Source organism: Cetorhinus maximus, chromosome 27 (genome assembly GCF_964194155.1).
Source record: "Cetorhinus maximus chromosome 27, sCetMax3.hap1.1, whole genome shotgun sequence".
Classification (NCBI taxonomy): Eukaryota; Metazoa; Chordata; class Chondrichthyes; order Lamniformes; family Cetorhinidae; genus Cetorhinus; species Cetorhinus maximus.
This window is the reverse complement of record NC_135905.1, coordinates 24694056-24709670: the sequence shown is the minus strand read 5'-3', so window position 1 is coordinate 24709670 and position 15615 is coordinate 24694056. Positions and strand designations below refer to the sequence as shown.

At 47.1% G+C, this 15615-nt stretch overlaps 1 protein-coding gene across 1 annotated transcript in view; it reads left to right on the top strand.

The window, feature by feature from the left end:
- The window catches only part of prkg2l (protein kinase cGMP-dependent 2, like), a 44207-nt gene extending 30110 nt beyond the window's left edge, over positions 1–14097 (top strand). Inside the window, exons 14-18 of the mRNA XM_078531050.1 lie at positions 278–441; positions 3450–3572; positions 5219–5281; positions 6914–6980; positions 12870–14097. Coding sequence (XP_078387176.1) covers positions 278–441; positions 3450–3572; positions 5219–5281; positions 6914–6980; positions 12870–12965 — 513 coding nt within the window. The 3' untranslated portion in view covers positions 12966–14097. The remainder of the gene's footprint in view (positions 1–277; positions 442–3449; positions 3573–5218; positions 5282–6913; positions 6981–12869) is intronic.
- The last annotated feature ends 1518 nt before the right edge of the window (positions 14098–15615 follow it).

Below are 15615 nucleotides of genomic sequence, written 5' to 3'. Positions count from 1 at the left end.
TTGAAGCCGAAGATCAGCCATGATCTTATTGAACGGTGGAGCAGACTCTCTGGGACATAAGGTTTACTCCTGCTCCTATTTCTTAAGTTCTTATGTTTTCTCGTTCTCTCTCTCCCCCTCTGTTTCTATCCCCCTTTCTCTAACTCTCCTTTCTCTCCCTCTTCCTCCCATGCCCCATCTCTTTCTCCTCCCCCTCCCTATCCCCTTTCTCTCTCCATCCCTCCTCACACCTCTCTCTCTATCTCTATCTCCCACCATCCCTCTCTCTTCCTTTTAGGCTGATTTTGGTTTTGCAAAGCGGATTGGCCTTGGCAAGAAGACTTGGACATTCTGTGGAACTCCTGAGTATGTTGCTCCAGAGATCATTATGAACAAGGGACATGACTTTGGGGCAGATTATTGGTCTCTGGGAATCCTGGTCTTTGAGCTGCTGACTGGAAAGTGAGTATTGAGGCAAAGTGTTTATTTCCCAGCATCAGCACTGGATACAGTTACACACGATTTAACACAGAGGGGCAGATCTTCACTTTGTCGATAACTTAAACAGGTGATAGCAAATTGACATCTCAGTTGTGGAATCAAAAAACCTTACAGCACAGAAGGAAGCCATTCAGCCTATCCTACCCATGCTAGCTCTTTGAAAGAGCTGCCCAATTTATTCCCCCTAGCCCTATAAATAATAGGTGAGTAGGTGCTAACTATAAGACTTTTTGCTACATTGTGTAATGTTGGAATGATATGAAATTGAAATAAAATGTCTTCTAATTATCTTGGAATTGTTACCCAGGGGCTGACAACCAGATTCTTCACAAACACATTAAACTCAAGCTGTTCCTTGAACAGAATGTACCATCTTACATACACGTCCCAGGCTGATATCTGCGAGGCACTGCAAATTTACACTGACACTTTCCTTACCGGGTGATTGTTCTTGATAGGTCTTCACTGTTTGTTTTGAGAACGTGGGATTGTAGAATGAACGTTGGGTTTAATATTATTCATAAGCTACAACTTTCGCCTCATTTCACTTGCCAAAGGAGATGCTCCCGTTCGGTGATTTGTTCCAACAACATTGATGTCGCTGAATCACAAGTTTGTCATCAGCAAGTGAGAAGGATTGCCAGAAAAAATTCTGTGAAGATAGAGTCACTTTAACATGTTCATTTCATCCTACTGGTAGTTAAATAACAGATTCTGTTTGTAAAATACTATTTGTTCAGAAACAGCTTTCCCATGGAAATCACTGACTAACAATGAGCTATAGATGAGTCTTTTGTTGGTAAATTTGTGCACAGGATAAATTCAGGTGTTGAGGTACCATCTTACTGTGCAACTCCTTTTCCAAAGCTCCTTCAACAAGTCATGCCTATGGTCATCAACTTGCTGTATTTTAATGAGGTGGGTGATTAACATAATCCTTTCCTGAAATGAAACCCATCCCTCTTACCCTAACCTGGGATTCCAAATATTGAGGCAGGATGTTAACCGTGTCATGTTAGCGGTTTGGGAAGCAGGTGAACCCTGTGGGACTTTACTCTGCAAGGACTGGGGATTAACTCACTGGGGATCAAGCTGCAAAGGGTAAACCTTTATTTTGAAAGGTTATATTGATTTGGATAAACATTGCTCTCAATACAGATTTTACTCTTTAACAGAAAACAGTCATTAACATCACAGCAAAAATTCCCAAAAACCTGCAGTTCTGATCAGGTGGCTTTGAACTTATGTAATGCCAAACGGTCAATGTGAGCTCGCACAGAAACAGGCCATTCGGTCCATCTGGGCCACATGCTTATGCTCCATCTGAGCATCCTGCCACCCCTTTCCTTCTCACTCTACCACTATATCCTTCTATTCCTTTCTCCCTCGTGTGTTGATCGAGCTTTCCCCCGAAATGCATCTATACTATTCATCTCAATCACTCTCTACTGTAGCGAGTTCCACATTCTCACCACCCTCTGGGTAAAGAAGTTCCTCCGGAATTCCTTATGGATTTATTAGTGACAATCTTCTATTGATGGCCCCAAGTTTGGGTCTCGCACATAAGTGAAAATATCTTTTCCATGTCTTCCCCCTCAAGCCCATTCATACTCTTGGAGATTTCTATCAGGTTATCCCCCAATCCTCTCTTTACAATTCTACCATGAGAGTCAGATCCTTTCCGCAGAAAAGCTCTGGACCTATGCACAACCTCCGAATAACGAGGAGGAACACCCACCCCCTAGCCCACACCCCCATCCACCAGACTCTTCCTGCCCTTAGCCTAGGGGATATTAAGCTTGGTTGTCACACCAGCTGTATCCCCAGCTCAGAACAGCTGGGATCTTCCAGATCTGTGTAATTCCGTTTCATTTACTGTGTTCGCCATCTGAGACACTGTCAACAACTTATAAATAACGGAGCTATTATATTTCTATTAGTTATATTTGACATAGTTAAACATCCCAAAGTGCCTCACAGGATCGATTAGCAAACAGAATTTGACACTGAGCCACATTAGGAGATATTAGGACAGGTGACCAAAAGCTTGGTGAAGGAGGTAAGTTTTGCAAAGAGTCCGCGGGAGAGGGTTTTAGAGGTGAATTCCAGAGCTGAGGGCCGAGGCAGCTGGAGGCACGGCCACCAATGGTGGCACGAAGTTACAGGCAGGAAGAATGTTTGAGCTGGAAGAGACCACACACACACTCCAATGGTGCCATCAGTGAATAGATCCCCCAGCACAATAAGCGACTGGTAATAAAAAACAGACACGGTGTTCTCTCTGAAGACCTCCAGATTTGTGTAAATTTGAATACTGGACATCCATCAAAACTATTGAGAAATGTTGCACAGAGTTTTCCACCTAATCCACACAGCGAAAGATTGGATTGATGGTTTTCAAACAAGTAAAGATCCCCCCCATCCCGATCCGTGACATTCTAGGCTATAGCTGGGATTTTCCAGCCCCATCGTAGGTGGGACCCGTCCCGGGGGAGGCGGCGTCAGCCTGAAGTCCATTGACTTGTGGCGGGACCGGAAAATCGCGGCGGCGGGCGGGTGAGGAAGACCCCACCGTATATTTCCATGGTGACCAGAGAGGAAATGGCACTAATGCAGGTTTACTACCTTTTGAAGGATAAGGGGCAACATTTCAACTGTTCTGATGAGGATGATTTTACCTAAAACTCTCAGCCGTAGCCTCTCCTTCAGATGTTGACGTGTTTTCTGGTTTTTCCGATACATCCAGTGTTCACATATTTTCTTTATTAAGTATCCTTGCCGGTAACTTGCTGGTTTGTATTTACAATGAACGTGATTGACATTTCACGTGTTACTAGATTTGCTGAGATTGAACCTCTTGCCCAGTTATGTAGGTCTGTCACTTAAACATTGAGAGGAAAACTCAGATTACAGCGTGCGACACACACAGGCCCAAGGTGATTTCTGACCCAGTCTTTCTGTCTCTCCAGTCCTCCTTTTACAGGACCCGATCCAATTCAAATTTACAACATGATTTTGAGAGGAATGGAGAAAGTGGATTTTCCAAAGCGAATTCCCAAGCGACCGGAGGACCTGATCAGGAGACTCTGCAAGTAAACCAACGAGACCCTTTATTCCAACATGATGGTTAAAAACAGCAGGCAGAGCATGGCTTTTCCTTACGAGATCCATCTGGTGCACCAGCATTTTAATCCTTCATATTTTTATATAGTATGCTACCTTTGTTTCTGCAAGTCTTGGCCACATTTACTGAACCTGGGGATTTTTAAAAATTTATTCATGGGATGCGAACTTCATAGGCCAGCATTTATTTCCCATCCCTAATTGCCCTTGAGAAGGTGGTGGTGAGCTGCCCTCTTGAACTGCTGCAGTCCCTGTGGTGTAGGTACACACACAGTGCTGTTAGGGAGGGAGTTCCAGGATTTTGACCCAGCGACAGTGAAGGAACGGTGATATATTTCCAAGGCAGGAGGGTGAGTGGCTTGGACGGGAACTTCCAGGCGGCGGGTGTTCCCATCTACCTGTTGCCCTTGTCCTTCGAGATGATAGTGGTTGTGGGTTTGGAAGGTGCTGTCTAAGGGGCGTTGGTGAGTTCCTGTAGTGCATCTTGTTGATCGTACACACTGCTGCTACTGTGCGTCAGTGGTGGAGGGAGTGAATGTTTATAGATGGGGTGCCACTCAAGCGGGCTGCTTTGTCTTGGATGGTGTCGAGTTTCTTGAGTGTGTTGGAGCTGCACTCATCCAGGCAAGTGGAGAGTATTCCATCACACTCCTGACTTGTGCCTTGTACATGGTAGACAGGCTTTGGGGAGTCTGGAGGTGAGTTACTCTCTGCAGGATTCCTAGCCTCTGACCTACTCTTGTAGCCACAGTATTTATATAGTTAGTCCAGTTCAGTTTCTGGTCAATGGTAACCCCCCAGGATGTTGATAGTGGGGGATTCAGCGATGGTAATGCCATTGAATGTCAAGGGGCGATTGTCCACATTCTCCCTTTGTGAAGACTGAGGTGAAGAATCCATTTAAACCATCTGCCATATCTTAATTATTTATGATAAATTTATTGAATCTATCCCCTAATGGGCCATCCTTATCTTTAACTTTCCAACTGTTTTGATACTCCTTACTCCTTGCTATGGCTATCTTCAATTAATCACCAAATTGTTCTCTTCCTTTTTCTAATTCTTTCTTCAGTTATCTTCAAACACTTGCATTGAATCCCAATCCTAGTGTTTTTGAAAATGTTTCTACTTCTTTTGTTAATTTCCATCAAGCTTCATGACATACCGATTGTGGTTTGTGACTTATCTCTTAAAATAGCTGGAAAAACATTCCATTTGTTTTCTGCTATGATTTTCCAATGAGTTTGTCCGAAAATCTTTCAAAGATTTTCTCACCTGGGGTAGGTTTAATGATCAAGACCTCCCAACTTCAGTCCCTAATTCCTGGCACCTTCTCCAGTCCCAAGAAACTGCTGGCCAGGAATGATGAGTCAGTCTCAGTGGATTGTGTAAATCTTCATCAGAATGAGTGACTTCAGTTTTGTCTGACCTGCTGTATATTTCCAACATTTTATGTATTTAATGGAATTTTTGTTTCATTCTTAATGTTTTGAAGGGAAGTCTGTTGCTATTTAAATGTTGTCAGATTGTGTTTTGTTTGCTGAACGAATTATACTTTTGAAACTGATTTATGAATTATGTCCATATTTTAACATGTCTGTTGATAATTGTGCAGAGTTAATCCAACAGAGAGGTTAGGAAACAAGAAAAATGGAATAAACGATATTCGGAAGCACAAGTAAGTGACCAGATAGTTAAAGGGGCCTGGTGAATGGATATTAATGTAGTAATGAGGGTGTTGGTGGGAACTGGAGGAGATCAGGTAGTGGAAATCTGGAATTCTGTCTCCCAAAACGTTGTTGAGGCTGGGAGTTAATTGAGATTGATAGGTTAGTGTTGAATAGGGATATTACAGAACCAAGATAGATAATTGGAGTTAAGGTACAGCCATGATCAAATTGAATGATGGAAGAGGCTTGAGGGGCTGAATGGCCTCCTCCTGTGCCTGTGAATGGATTTGAGGCTGAATGCCACACAGCAGCTCAATGGAGAGTTGAATTCATTGGGTGCCCACTGGTCAGCTCATGTGAAGATGCTCATCATGTTCTCAATCGGAGTCATTCTGTGCTGCTATTCAACGCCACCCACTCTCAGCCCTTCTGTATTCCAGGCATGCAGCTGACAACATTCCCATGCAGTGGGTTAGCAATCCCGGGACAGTGTGTGACCAGGTTTACATTCTGGGTAACCAGAGGGCAAGCTTCATGCTAGCAACACAGAGCGTCCATAAAATGATCCCTTTATCTCAACCGCAGTGTTCCTGCGTTGGGAATGAATGGGAGCAAACCCTTAAATCCACAGGAATGATAATGTTCATGAAAATTCACCATAAAAAGATTAAAATGTGAAATAAAACAACTGTGATGTGGCCATCAACATGGGATAGTCATACTGTATATCGATAAATCCTATAGGGCATTCAGGAGAAACTTCTTTACCCGGAGAGTGGTGAGAACGTGGAACTCACTGTCACACAGAGTGGTTGAGGTGAATAGCATAGGTACATTTATGGGAATCTGGATAAACACATGAGAAAGGAACAGAAGGGTATGCAGATGATGGACCAGTTGGGTTGAATGGCTTGGGCAGCAGTGCTTTTAAACCTGTGTAACAACTGGACCAATACAGAAGGGAACATTTTGAGGCATCGGCAGAAAAAAACTCAGTCAAAATCAACCACCAACCATGTCATGAGCCAAGTCTAATGAATAAACCCTTCAGTAGTATCACACCTGGGTCACTCACAATGTCTAGGAGAAAGAAAAATGTGAAAATAAAGGAGGCTATTGAGAGGAAAGTATCATTGATGCCGGAGAACTGGCAAAATGACAGGTAGCAAACTACCCATTTGCTAACACCGACCATGGAGTTGGGGAGGGGTGAATGTGAAAGATGTAAAATTCCTTTTCCCCTCATTTTAATTCAAACCTGGCCCCTTTCCCAAGAAATAGTGATTCTGATCTCCAAGCTGGGCGCACTGTCACTGCACTGTCGAGAAATAATTATTGGCGTGAAGCGTTTGGAATTGTTTAGATGGGAGAGATGTTTTATGTACACAAGGTACACAGGAAAGATCAAGGTGAAATCCAAACACTTTCTGGTATTCTGTTATCAGTCTTAGAGCTTTGATATTCAGTGGAACACAAGTCATTGTCGTGTTTTCTTGATCAGCACATTGTTCTCAGAGAGGGCTTCAGCTAGCAACTTCTAATTGACAGTTGCTACTTCACCGATATGAACAGAATAAATTACTTTTGTCTTTGATAATCACAGCACAAATTCACCGTGGGTTCTATTCACTTTGTTTCAGGTGGTTTCAAGGCTTTGACTGGGAAGGGCTCAGGAATCGGAAGATGAAATCCATTCTTCGTAGAGAGGTAATTACAGCTTTACAATAGCTTGGAGTTGGGTGTACTCTTCATATTGGGTTTCAGGTTTCTGAATCAATGGGCGGAATCATCCCAGATTTGCACTAAGTGCGGTAGCGGTTGAGGGAAACGACGTTTTACCTGCCGGCCACAGAGGTGGCTTCTCACGCCGTATCGTCCCAAACCCGCCACATTCCCGGGAAACACGCCATTTATATGGCGGCCAGGCTTTCACTCGCCCCCGACACCATCACCTCGCCGCTTCATCACGCCAGGCACCATATTTAAGTGCAGCCGCGCGCACACCTCTCAGTGCTTCCAGCCCATGTCTGCTACAAAGAAGACGTGGCCCCAGGTTCAATGACGCACCCCTTGAGCGCCTTTTGTTTGCAGTGGAGGCTTGCTGCATTGTCCTCTAACCCCGCTCTGGCCGCAGGATAGGCAGCAACATCACTAATCCAGCGTGGAAGGTGGTGGTCAGCGCCAACGCCCTGCAAAAGAGGACAGCCACCCAGTGCTGAAAAAGGGTGAATGATCTCCTCCGTTCCCCCAGGGTAAGTCATTCTTCTCATCACTCTCAACTCACACGCTCACAAACCCATCACACGTCCACAGGGATCTCACTCACTGCCAGTTCAAGGGACATCACCATTCACTCTCTCTCACACACACCGTCATTGTCCTCATCCCGTCCATAGAACCACTCGCCACCCAGACATGCCAGGCATACGAATCAGCTCTGTAGAAGAGTCATACGGACTCGAAACATTAACTCTGTCTTTCCCTCCACAGATGGTGTTAGACCTGCTGAGCTTTTCCAGCATTTTCTGTTTTTGATACACAACATCTGGCCAGGCAGGCACGCAACTTACACCCTCTCCATCTCTATTCATGCAGGACAAGCTGGCACACAACAAGAGGGAGAGGTCGCAGACCAGTGGAGAAATGCCTGAAAACAAGGTCCTCACGGACTTTGAAAACAGAGCCATCCAGCTGGCCGGCGAGGATCTGGACCGTTCCTGTGGTGACGGTGAGGATCTGGACCGTTCCTGTGCTGACGGTGAGGATCTGGACCGTTCCTGTGGTGACGGTGAGGATCTGGACCGTTCCTGTGCTGACGGTGAGGATCTGGACCGTTCCTGTGCTGACGATGAGGATCTGGACCGGTCCTGTGCTGACGGTGAGGATCTGGACCGGTCCTGTGCTGACGGTGAGGTCGGCGCTGCTCCACCAAGTGAGGATCCAGCAGTGCAACATCCATCAGACAGCCAGGCTGTGAGTGAGTTCCCCTGTTCCACAGGCCACTGCCATGCACTAATTATCTCTCCTTGCTTCCACAGGCACATCTGGGAAAATGCCAATGGCCCCGGGCCTCCAATGGAGCCCCGAGAGAAGCTCAGAAGAGGAATCCACTGAAATCCTCCCTGAAGTCCCGTCACAGTGCTCACCCACAGTGCAAAGACACACCTCAGTGGGACTAGCTTTAGAGTAGCCTCGGGATCACAATCTGGTGAGCACATCGCACTGTCTGATCCACAGCAGGTGGAGGCAGGGACTTCCCAGGTGTCCGGCACTCGGAGGAGCTGCTGGAGGCCAGAACGTTGCTGAGTCCAAGTCAGATGAGGAGCCTCTGGACTCGGTCATGTCACAGTTCCTGGACCTGAAAAGGCAAGCTCGGGAACATCAGGAAGGGATGTCCACTGTATGCCTCAGATTGCAAAGCACGATGGAGGAGTCTGTCCGACTTCAGGCTGAAGTGATAGCGCCGACATGCCAACGCACCAAGGTTAACACTGGTAGGATGCTAGCTGCCATGGAGACCTTGGTCCAGGACTTCACTCCTGCACTGCTGCGTGGGCTGAAGTCCATCACTGACACCATAGTTGGCCTCCAACAGTTTGTGTGCGAGCTAGGTGCAGGTCAGCCTGATCTTTGACCTTTATCGGTAGGAGTGACCACCGCACAGTCATTGTGGAAACGAGGTCCTGTCTTCATATTGAGGATACCCTCCATCGTGTTGTGTGCCATTATCACCATGCTAAAAGGGATAGAATTCGAACAGATCTAGCAACTCAAGACTGGGCATCCATGAGGTTCTGTGGGCCATCAGCAGCAGCAGAACTGTACTCGAACACAAAAGGGATGAGCTCCCAAGGTGAGGTGAGAGTGACTGCCCTTGACATCAAGGCAGCATTTGACCGGGTGTGGCATCAAGGAGCCCTAGCAAAACTGGAATCAACAGGAATCAGGGGGAAAACTCTCCTCTGGTTGGAGTCATACCTAGCACAAAGGAAGATGGTTGTGGTTGTTGGAGGTCAGTCATCTCAGCTCCAGGATATCACTGCAGGAGTTCCTCAGGGTAGTGTCCTCAGCCCAACCATCTTCAGCTGCTTCATCAATGACCTTCCCTCCATCATAAGGTCAGAAGTGGGAATGTTCGCTGATGATTGCACAATGTTCAGCACCATTCACAAATCCTCAGATACCTGAAGCAGTCCATGTTCAAAAGCAGCAAGACCTGGACAATATCTATGCTTGGGCTGACAAGTTGCAAGTAACATTCATGCCACATAAGTGTCAGGCAATGACCATCTCCAGCAAGAGAGAACCCAACCATCCCCCCTTGATGTTCAATGGCATTACCATCACTGAATCCCCCACTATCAACATCCTGGGGGTTACCATTGACCAGAAACTGAACTGGACTAGCCATATAAATACTGTGGCTACAAGAGCAGGTCAGAGGCTAGGAATCCTATGATGAGTAACTCACCTGCTGACTCCCCAAAGCCTGTCCACCATCTACAAGGCACAAGTCAGGAGTGTGATGGGATATTCCCCACTTGCCTGGATGAGTGCAGCTCCAACAACACTCAAGAAGCTTGACACCATCCAGGACAAAGCAGCCCACTTGATTGGCACCACATCCACAAAAATTCACTCCCTCCACCACCGAGTGTGTACCATCTACAAGATGCACTTCAGGAATTCACCAAGGCTCCTTCAACAGCACCTTCCAAACCCACGACCACTACCATCTAGAAGGACAAGGGCAGCAGATAGGTGGGAACACCACCATCTGGAAGTTCTTCTCCAAGTCACTCACCATCCTGACTTGGAAATATATCAGCCGTTCCTTCACTGTCGCTGGGTCAAAATCCTGGAACTCCCTTCCTAACAGCACTGTGGGTGTACCTACACCACATGGGCTGCAGCGGTTCAAGAAGGCAGCTCACCACCACCTTTTCAAGGGCAACTAGGGATGGGCAATAAATGCTGGCCCAGCCAGCGAAGCCCACATCCCAGGATTGAATAAAAAAACTCCCTGGAAACCGTGTGCAGATCTGCAGGATGCATTTGTGATGGGCGCACTCCAGTAGCACATTCAGCAATGGAAGCCCTTGTGGTTGATGTAGGTGACCGTGTGTTGCGATGGGGATCTGAGCACCATATGAGTGCACCCTCCACCTGTGGGAAACCTGAGACCTGGGCAAACCCAATCGCCCTTGCACCATTGCCCCAGGCGAAATGCATTGTGTTGTGTGCCCTCGCGAAGATGGCATCTGTGACCCCATGGATGCATTTGTAGATGGAGGCTTGTGATATCCCACAGAGGGCACCTGTGGAGCCCTGAAAGGAGGTACGAGCATAGAAATCGAGCGCCGCTGTCACTTTCATGGCCACTGGCAGTGGATGCCCTCCATGTCACTGCGGTGCCAAATCCTGCAGCAGGTGGTGGATGTGATCGACCAGTTCCCCAGATGTGCCCAGTCTTCAGCGACACTGGTTCTCGGTCATCTGCAGGAATGAAAGGCGGCGTCTATAGACCCTGGGTCTAGCTGGGTGCTGACCAGCAACTGCTCTGTGGCTCCAAGGTGGCATGTACGGGAGACCCAGCTGCCCCTTCTTCCTGAAGGTGCTGCTCCTCTCTCTGCGCAGCCAGGCGCCTCAGTTACTCTCTTCTTCGTTACCTTCACCCTCTGTATGCCACAAGGCATATAGCTGGTTCACCAGGCTCCATGCTCCTGATGTACTCCTCCTGCAGGATGAAAGAGAGAAACATGTGGGTTAGCTTGGGTATATTAAGAACCTCTCTTCGTTAAGTCTGAAGGCCCCTTAATTCCTCTCGGAGAGTGCTGACCACCTCTTGGATGGCCAGAGGTTAGTACGCTGCATGGCTGCCTGAAACCCACCTTCCTCTGCCCCACTCCACCTGACCGATTGGCAGCAGCTTTGCCCATTGGACTGCACCCTGTGCTCTCAGCTCAGGCGCGGGCATTCTCCTATCCTGCGCTGCAAGGCTGCCCTGTTAGCTTGAACCATGAGGGATGCTGGTCCAAACCAGGATGCTGATATTGTGAGGGGCTGTGAGTGCCTCCACCAGTGACAGCTCCAAGGCCAAGCTTCAGCAAGGAGATTGTACAATGTACCCAGTCGTCCAACTGTTCTGTAGTCCAATAAAACACTCATTAGTTTGCAGTCTGTGCCTGAGGTGTGAAAAGCTCTGGAGCACTTGGTGGCATTTTGATGCCTCTGCGTTGTTTGAGTGGGCAGGGAAGCCAGAGGCCCGACTCCAATCATATCAATGGTTGCGCCTGAACTGTCTCAGCTGCAGAGGAACAGTTACTTTATACAAGGTGTCCTTGATGTATGGCCACTTCCCTCGCCCACCCTACCCCCCACAATCCCGCGCATGCTTGTCGCTACCTTCAACTGCAAGGCAGCCTTTGCCTCCCCTCCACCCCCGCAACATGCCTCACTCTTAAAGTCCAACAGGAGTCCCTCTGCAATGTTACTGAGCTCTCCCCTCCGAGTTCCCTTCAAAGTGCAACGTGCAATCTCACTGACGTGGGCGGGCAGTCTAACGGTGGGTGAGGGGGTGGGGGACAGTGTCCAGCAGGCTGGCCTTATGCTGAAGTATTACAATGGGGTTCCTGACGTTCGATGGCGGGAAATGCGTCCCACTATCATCGGGCTGAGTGGACGATCGCAAACTGGTTTCACGAAGTCGTCAAACCGATTTTTGGCCTTTTCACCTCACACCACCGAACGCACCCAAACACGGTGAGTTCCGCAGGAGGAGCGGCTGATCAGAAATGGCGACAGTTTCCTGTCAATATGGTCAATGCCAAGAATATCTTTAATACTTCCTTCAAACTGCAGAGTAATAGAATCGGATAAATACATGCCTGTATTCTAACATTGTACTCATTTAAATGTCTCCTTTTATACCCTCCCTTTTCCTTTTGCAGGTTTGACTCTCGAGCTCCTTTTCCGGGCCCCTTTACCACCTGACCTCAGGCGGTCCTCCCCTTCAGTAACTTGCATTATTTAAAGCCCAGGTTTATCCTGCACTTGTCTCTTTCCCCATATCTACCTGAGTGAAAATCACAGAGCTGTGTCATGGCCTCGTTGTTTCTCAGGCTGTTACAGTCAGAGGCCATCGTCTGGTTGCCTGTCAAGGTCCCAGCCACATAGTGAACCATATTCCACTCTCACAGTCTATCCTTCCGATTCTATCGGCTAGGCTGACTTTTAACTTTCCAGCTATCAGTCTGGCTCTTCCTTTACTCCAACAAGGAGAGACCCTTGGGTAGTAAGAGCAGGAGAGATTCCTGGTCAACCGTCAAATGGAAAGGAAGTTGGAACCTCTACCATCACTATCCACAGCTCCAGACTACAACATGCCTGTGAAAAGTGCATGTTGCAGCCTCCCTGAGTGAACTGTTAACACCACCATCTCTCCTATTAATCCTTTAACAGCTCGATTGGATCACCCTTTAATTTTTCCTATTCATGGGAATGTAAGTGTACACCATGCTGCCTGTCCTCAGCATTTAACCCTTTTCAGCCCTGGTGTCATCCCCTTATCATTTTTTCCTTACCCCTTGCCTTAAGTTAAAAGGTCCAGTGGATCACAGCAACTTTGACAGCTTCACTCCTGAGACTGATGAGCCTATGGACGAGTTCTCCGGCTGGGATGAGGATTTTTGAGGAATGACCCCCCACACCCTGGGATGTTTCTGGGATGAAGACGGAAGACTTCAGGAATCTTCGAGGAGACCGAATAAGATAATGTTCTATGATAAGCTTTCTCTCTTTTTAAAAAAAAAATAAAACAACCCATTTTTCCAATCCGATGGTTGTATTCAGATCGGATGCGCCTGGAGTTTTGGAAGCTCCGGTTCCACAGCCCTGGTGAGGCGGTGAGAAAGGTGGAACTCGGTGCACTACGGACATGGGTTTAAGGAGCAAGGTGAGGGACTGATCAGATACAGCTCTGTATTACAATTGGGACACCTTCACTTGGTGGGTGAGTGTCCCAGACAATGAGGGGACGGTTCCTGTTACTTCACCCCTCAGAGAGACTGTTAACAGGAAAAGAATAGGGGAGACCAATGAGCATGGGGGAGATGCTGGTAAACTTCACTACAGTCGAGTAATTATCTTCAGCAGCTAGTGACCCCATTGAAAATGCCAATAATTCATCACTTTACAGAAAGGTAATTTCCCACCTTTAGAGAGCAGCACACAAAGTAAACATATTTAGGTATTTATTGTGAAGTTTGAAAGATAGAGTTACAGTTCAGTACTTTACTGTCAAAAAGACAAACCTAATTTATTGAGACAGAGCTGACGGGATAGAACAGAGGAATAGGAATTCGACCATTCAGCCCCTCGACCCTCTTCTGCCATTCGTTTAGATTATAGCTGATCTGTACCTTAAATCCATCTACCCGCCTTGGTTCTGTAACCTATAATATCCTTACCCAACTAAAGACTATTAATCTCACTCCTGAAATTTTCAACTGACCCTCCAGCCTCAACAGCTTTAGGAAGAGAGAGTTCCCGATGAATTTTCCTCCTCAAAGTTGATTATATTCTTGTATATCGTAGGATAATTTATGTATCTTTCATTAAAAGGCATTGACTACTAGATGCATTGGAATATGTATAATTGCAGATCATAAAAATAACACATTGTGTGTAATCAGGGAAACACCCTATGGCTGCAGTCAAATCAAGGCTTCTGTGTTTTATTTATTCATCCATTCAATGGCTATGTGACTTAAGTTGTTAAAATGTTTAATATATTGTTAGAAACAAATAAAATTTAAACAAATTGAAGACCTTTCATAGTTTTGTGTGGCCACAAGTTGTGGGGAGTCATTCAGTTAATGTGCTAAGGAGTCTTCATAGTGTATGAATATTGTGCATCATCATGGCATGGTCTGGGCCGAGGGTAGAGAGCCTGGGCCTGCAGCCTGGACCAAGAGCCTGCAGCCTGGGTCAAGAGCCTGCAGCTTGGGCCAAGAGCCTGGGCCTGAAGCCTGCGGCCTGGGCCGGGAGCCTGCAGCCTGGGTCGGGAGCCTGCAGCCTGGGTCGGGAGCCTGCAGCCTGGGCCTGGCACCTGGGTTGGGAGCCTGTAGCCTGGGCCGAGGTCCTGGGAGCATGCAGAATAATTGTACCTTTTTTATTCATTCATGGGATGTGGACTTCGCTGGCTAGGTCAGCAATTATTGCCCATCCCTAGTTGCCCTTGAGAAGGTGGTGGTGAGCTGCCTTCTTGAACCGCTGCAGTCCCTGTGGTGTAGGTACACTCACAGTGCTGTTAGGGAGGGAGTTCCAGGATTTTGACCCAGCAACAGTGAAGGAATGGTGATATATTTCCAAGTCAGGATGGTGAGCAGCTTGGAGAGGAACTTCTGATGGTGGTGTTCCCATGTGTCTTGACCTTCTAGATAGTTGAGGTCGCAGGTTTGGAAAGTGCTGTCTAAGGAGCCTTGGTGAGTTGCTGCAGCGCATCTTGTAGATGGTACACACACTGCTGCTCCTGTGTGTCAGTGGTGGATGGAGTGAATGTTTAAGGTGGTAGATGGGGTGCCAATCATGTGGGCTGCTTTGTCCTGAATGGTGTCAAGCTTCTTGAGTGTTGTGGGAGCTGCACTCATCCAGGCAAGTGGGGAGTATTCCATCACACTCCTGACTTGTGCCTTGTAGATGGTGGACAGGCTTTGGGGAGTCAGGAGGTGAGTTACTCACTGCAGAATTCCAAGCCTCCGACCTACTCTTGTAGCCACAGTGTTTATATGACTAGTTGAGCTCAGTTTCTGGTCAATAGTAACCTCCAGGTTGTTGATAGTGGGGGATTTAGCGAATGTCAAGGGGTGATGGTTGGATTCTCTCGTTGGAGATGGTGTCCCGAGGCAATGCCCCTTTATTTTTGATTTTTCAACTTTCAACTGACTGGAAACTTTGCAATTTGAAATGACTCAGAATAAGCTACTAAAAAATGCAAGGTCACCTTCCAAGAGGAAGGTGAAAAACATACAAATCACCCTCAGGGGAACAGGAAGAGAGAGACATTTCCTATAATTCAGACACCCATCGAAACTTGTAACTGCCTGAGGAAGAGACATTAATATGCAAAGTGCTGGATATTGAAACAATGGCTGCCACATACAAACACACCCAAAACCCCTTGAAAATACACAACGGGTGAAGTATAACAGGCCAGACTGCAGCCACTGGAGAGAGAGATTGTAAGAGCGTTTGCAGCAGAGGAAATAGACTGAGGGCTGCTGCTCTCTCCCTCTCTCTTTTGGAACAAGTATTTTACCCAGTTCAGAGGTCAATGTTACAG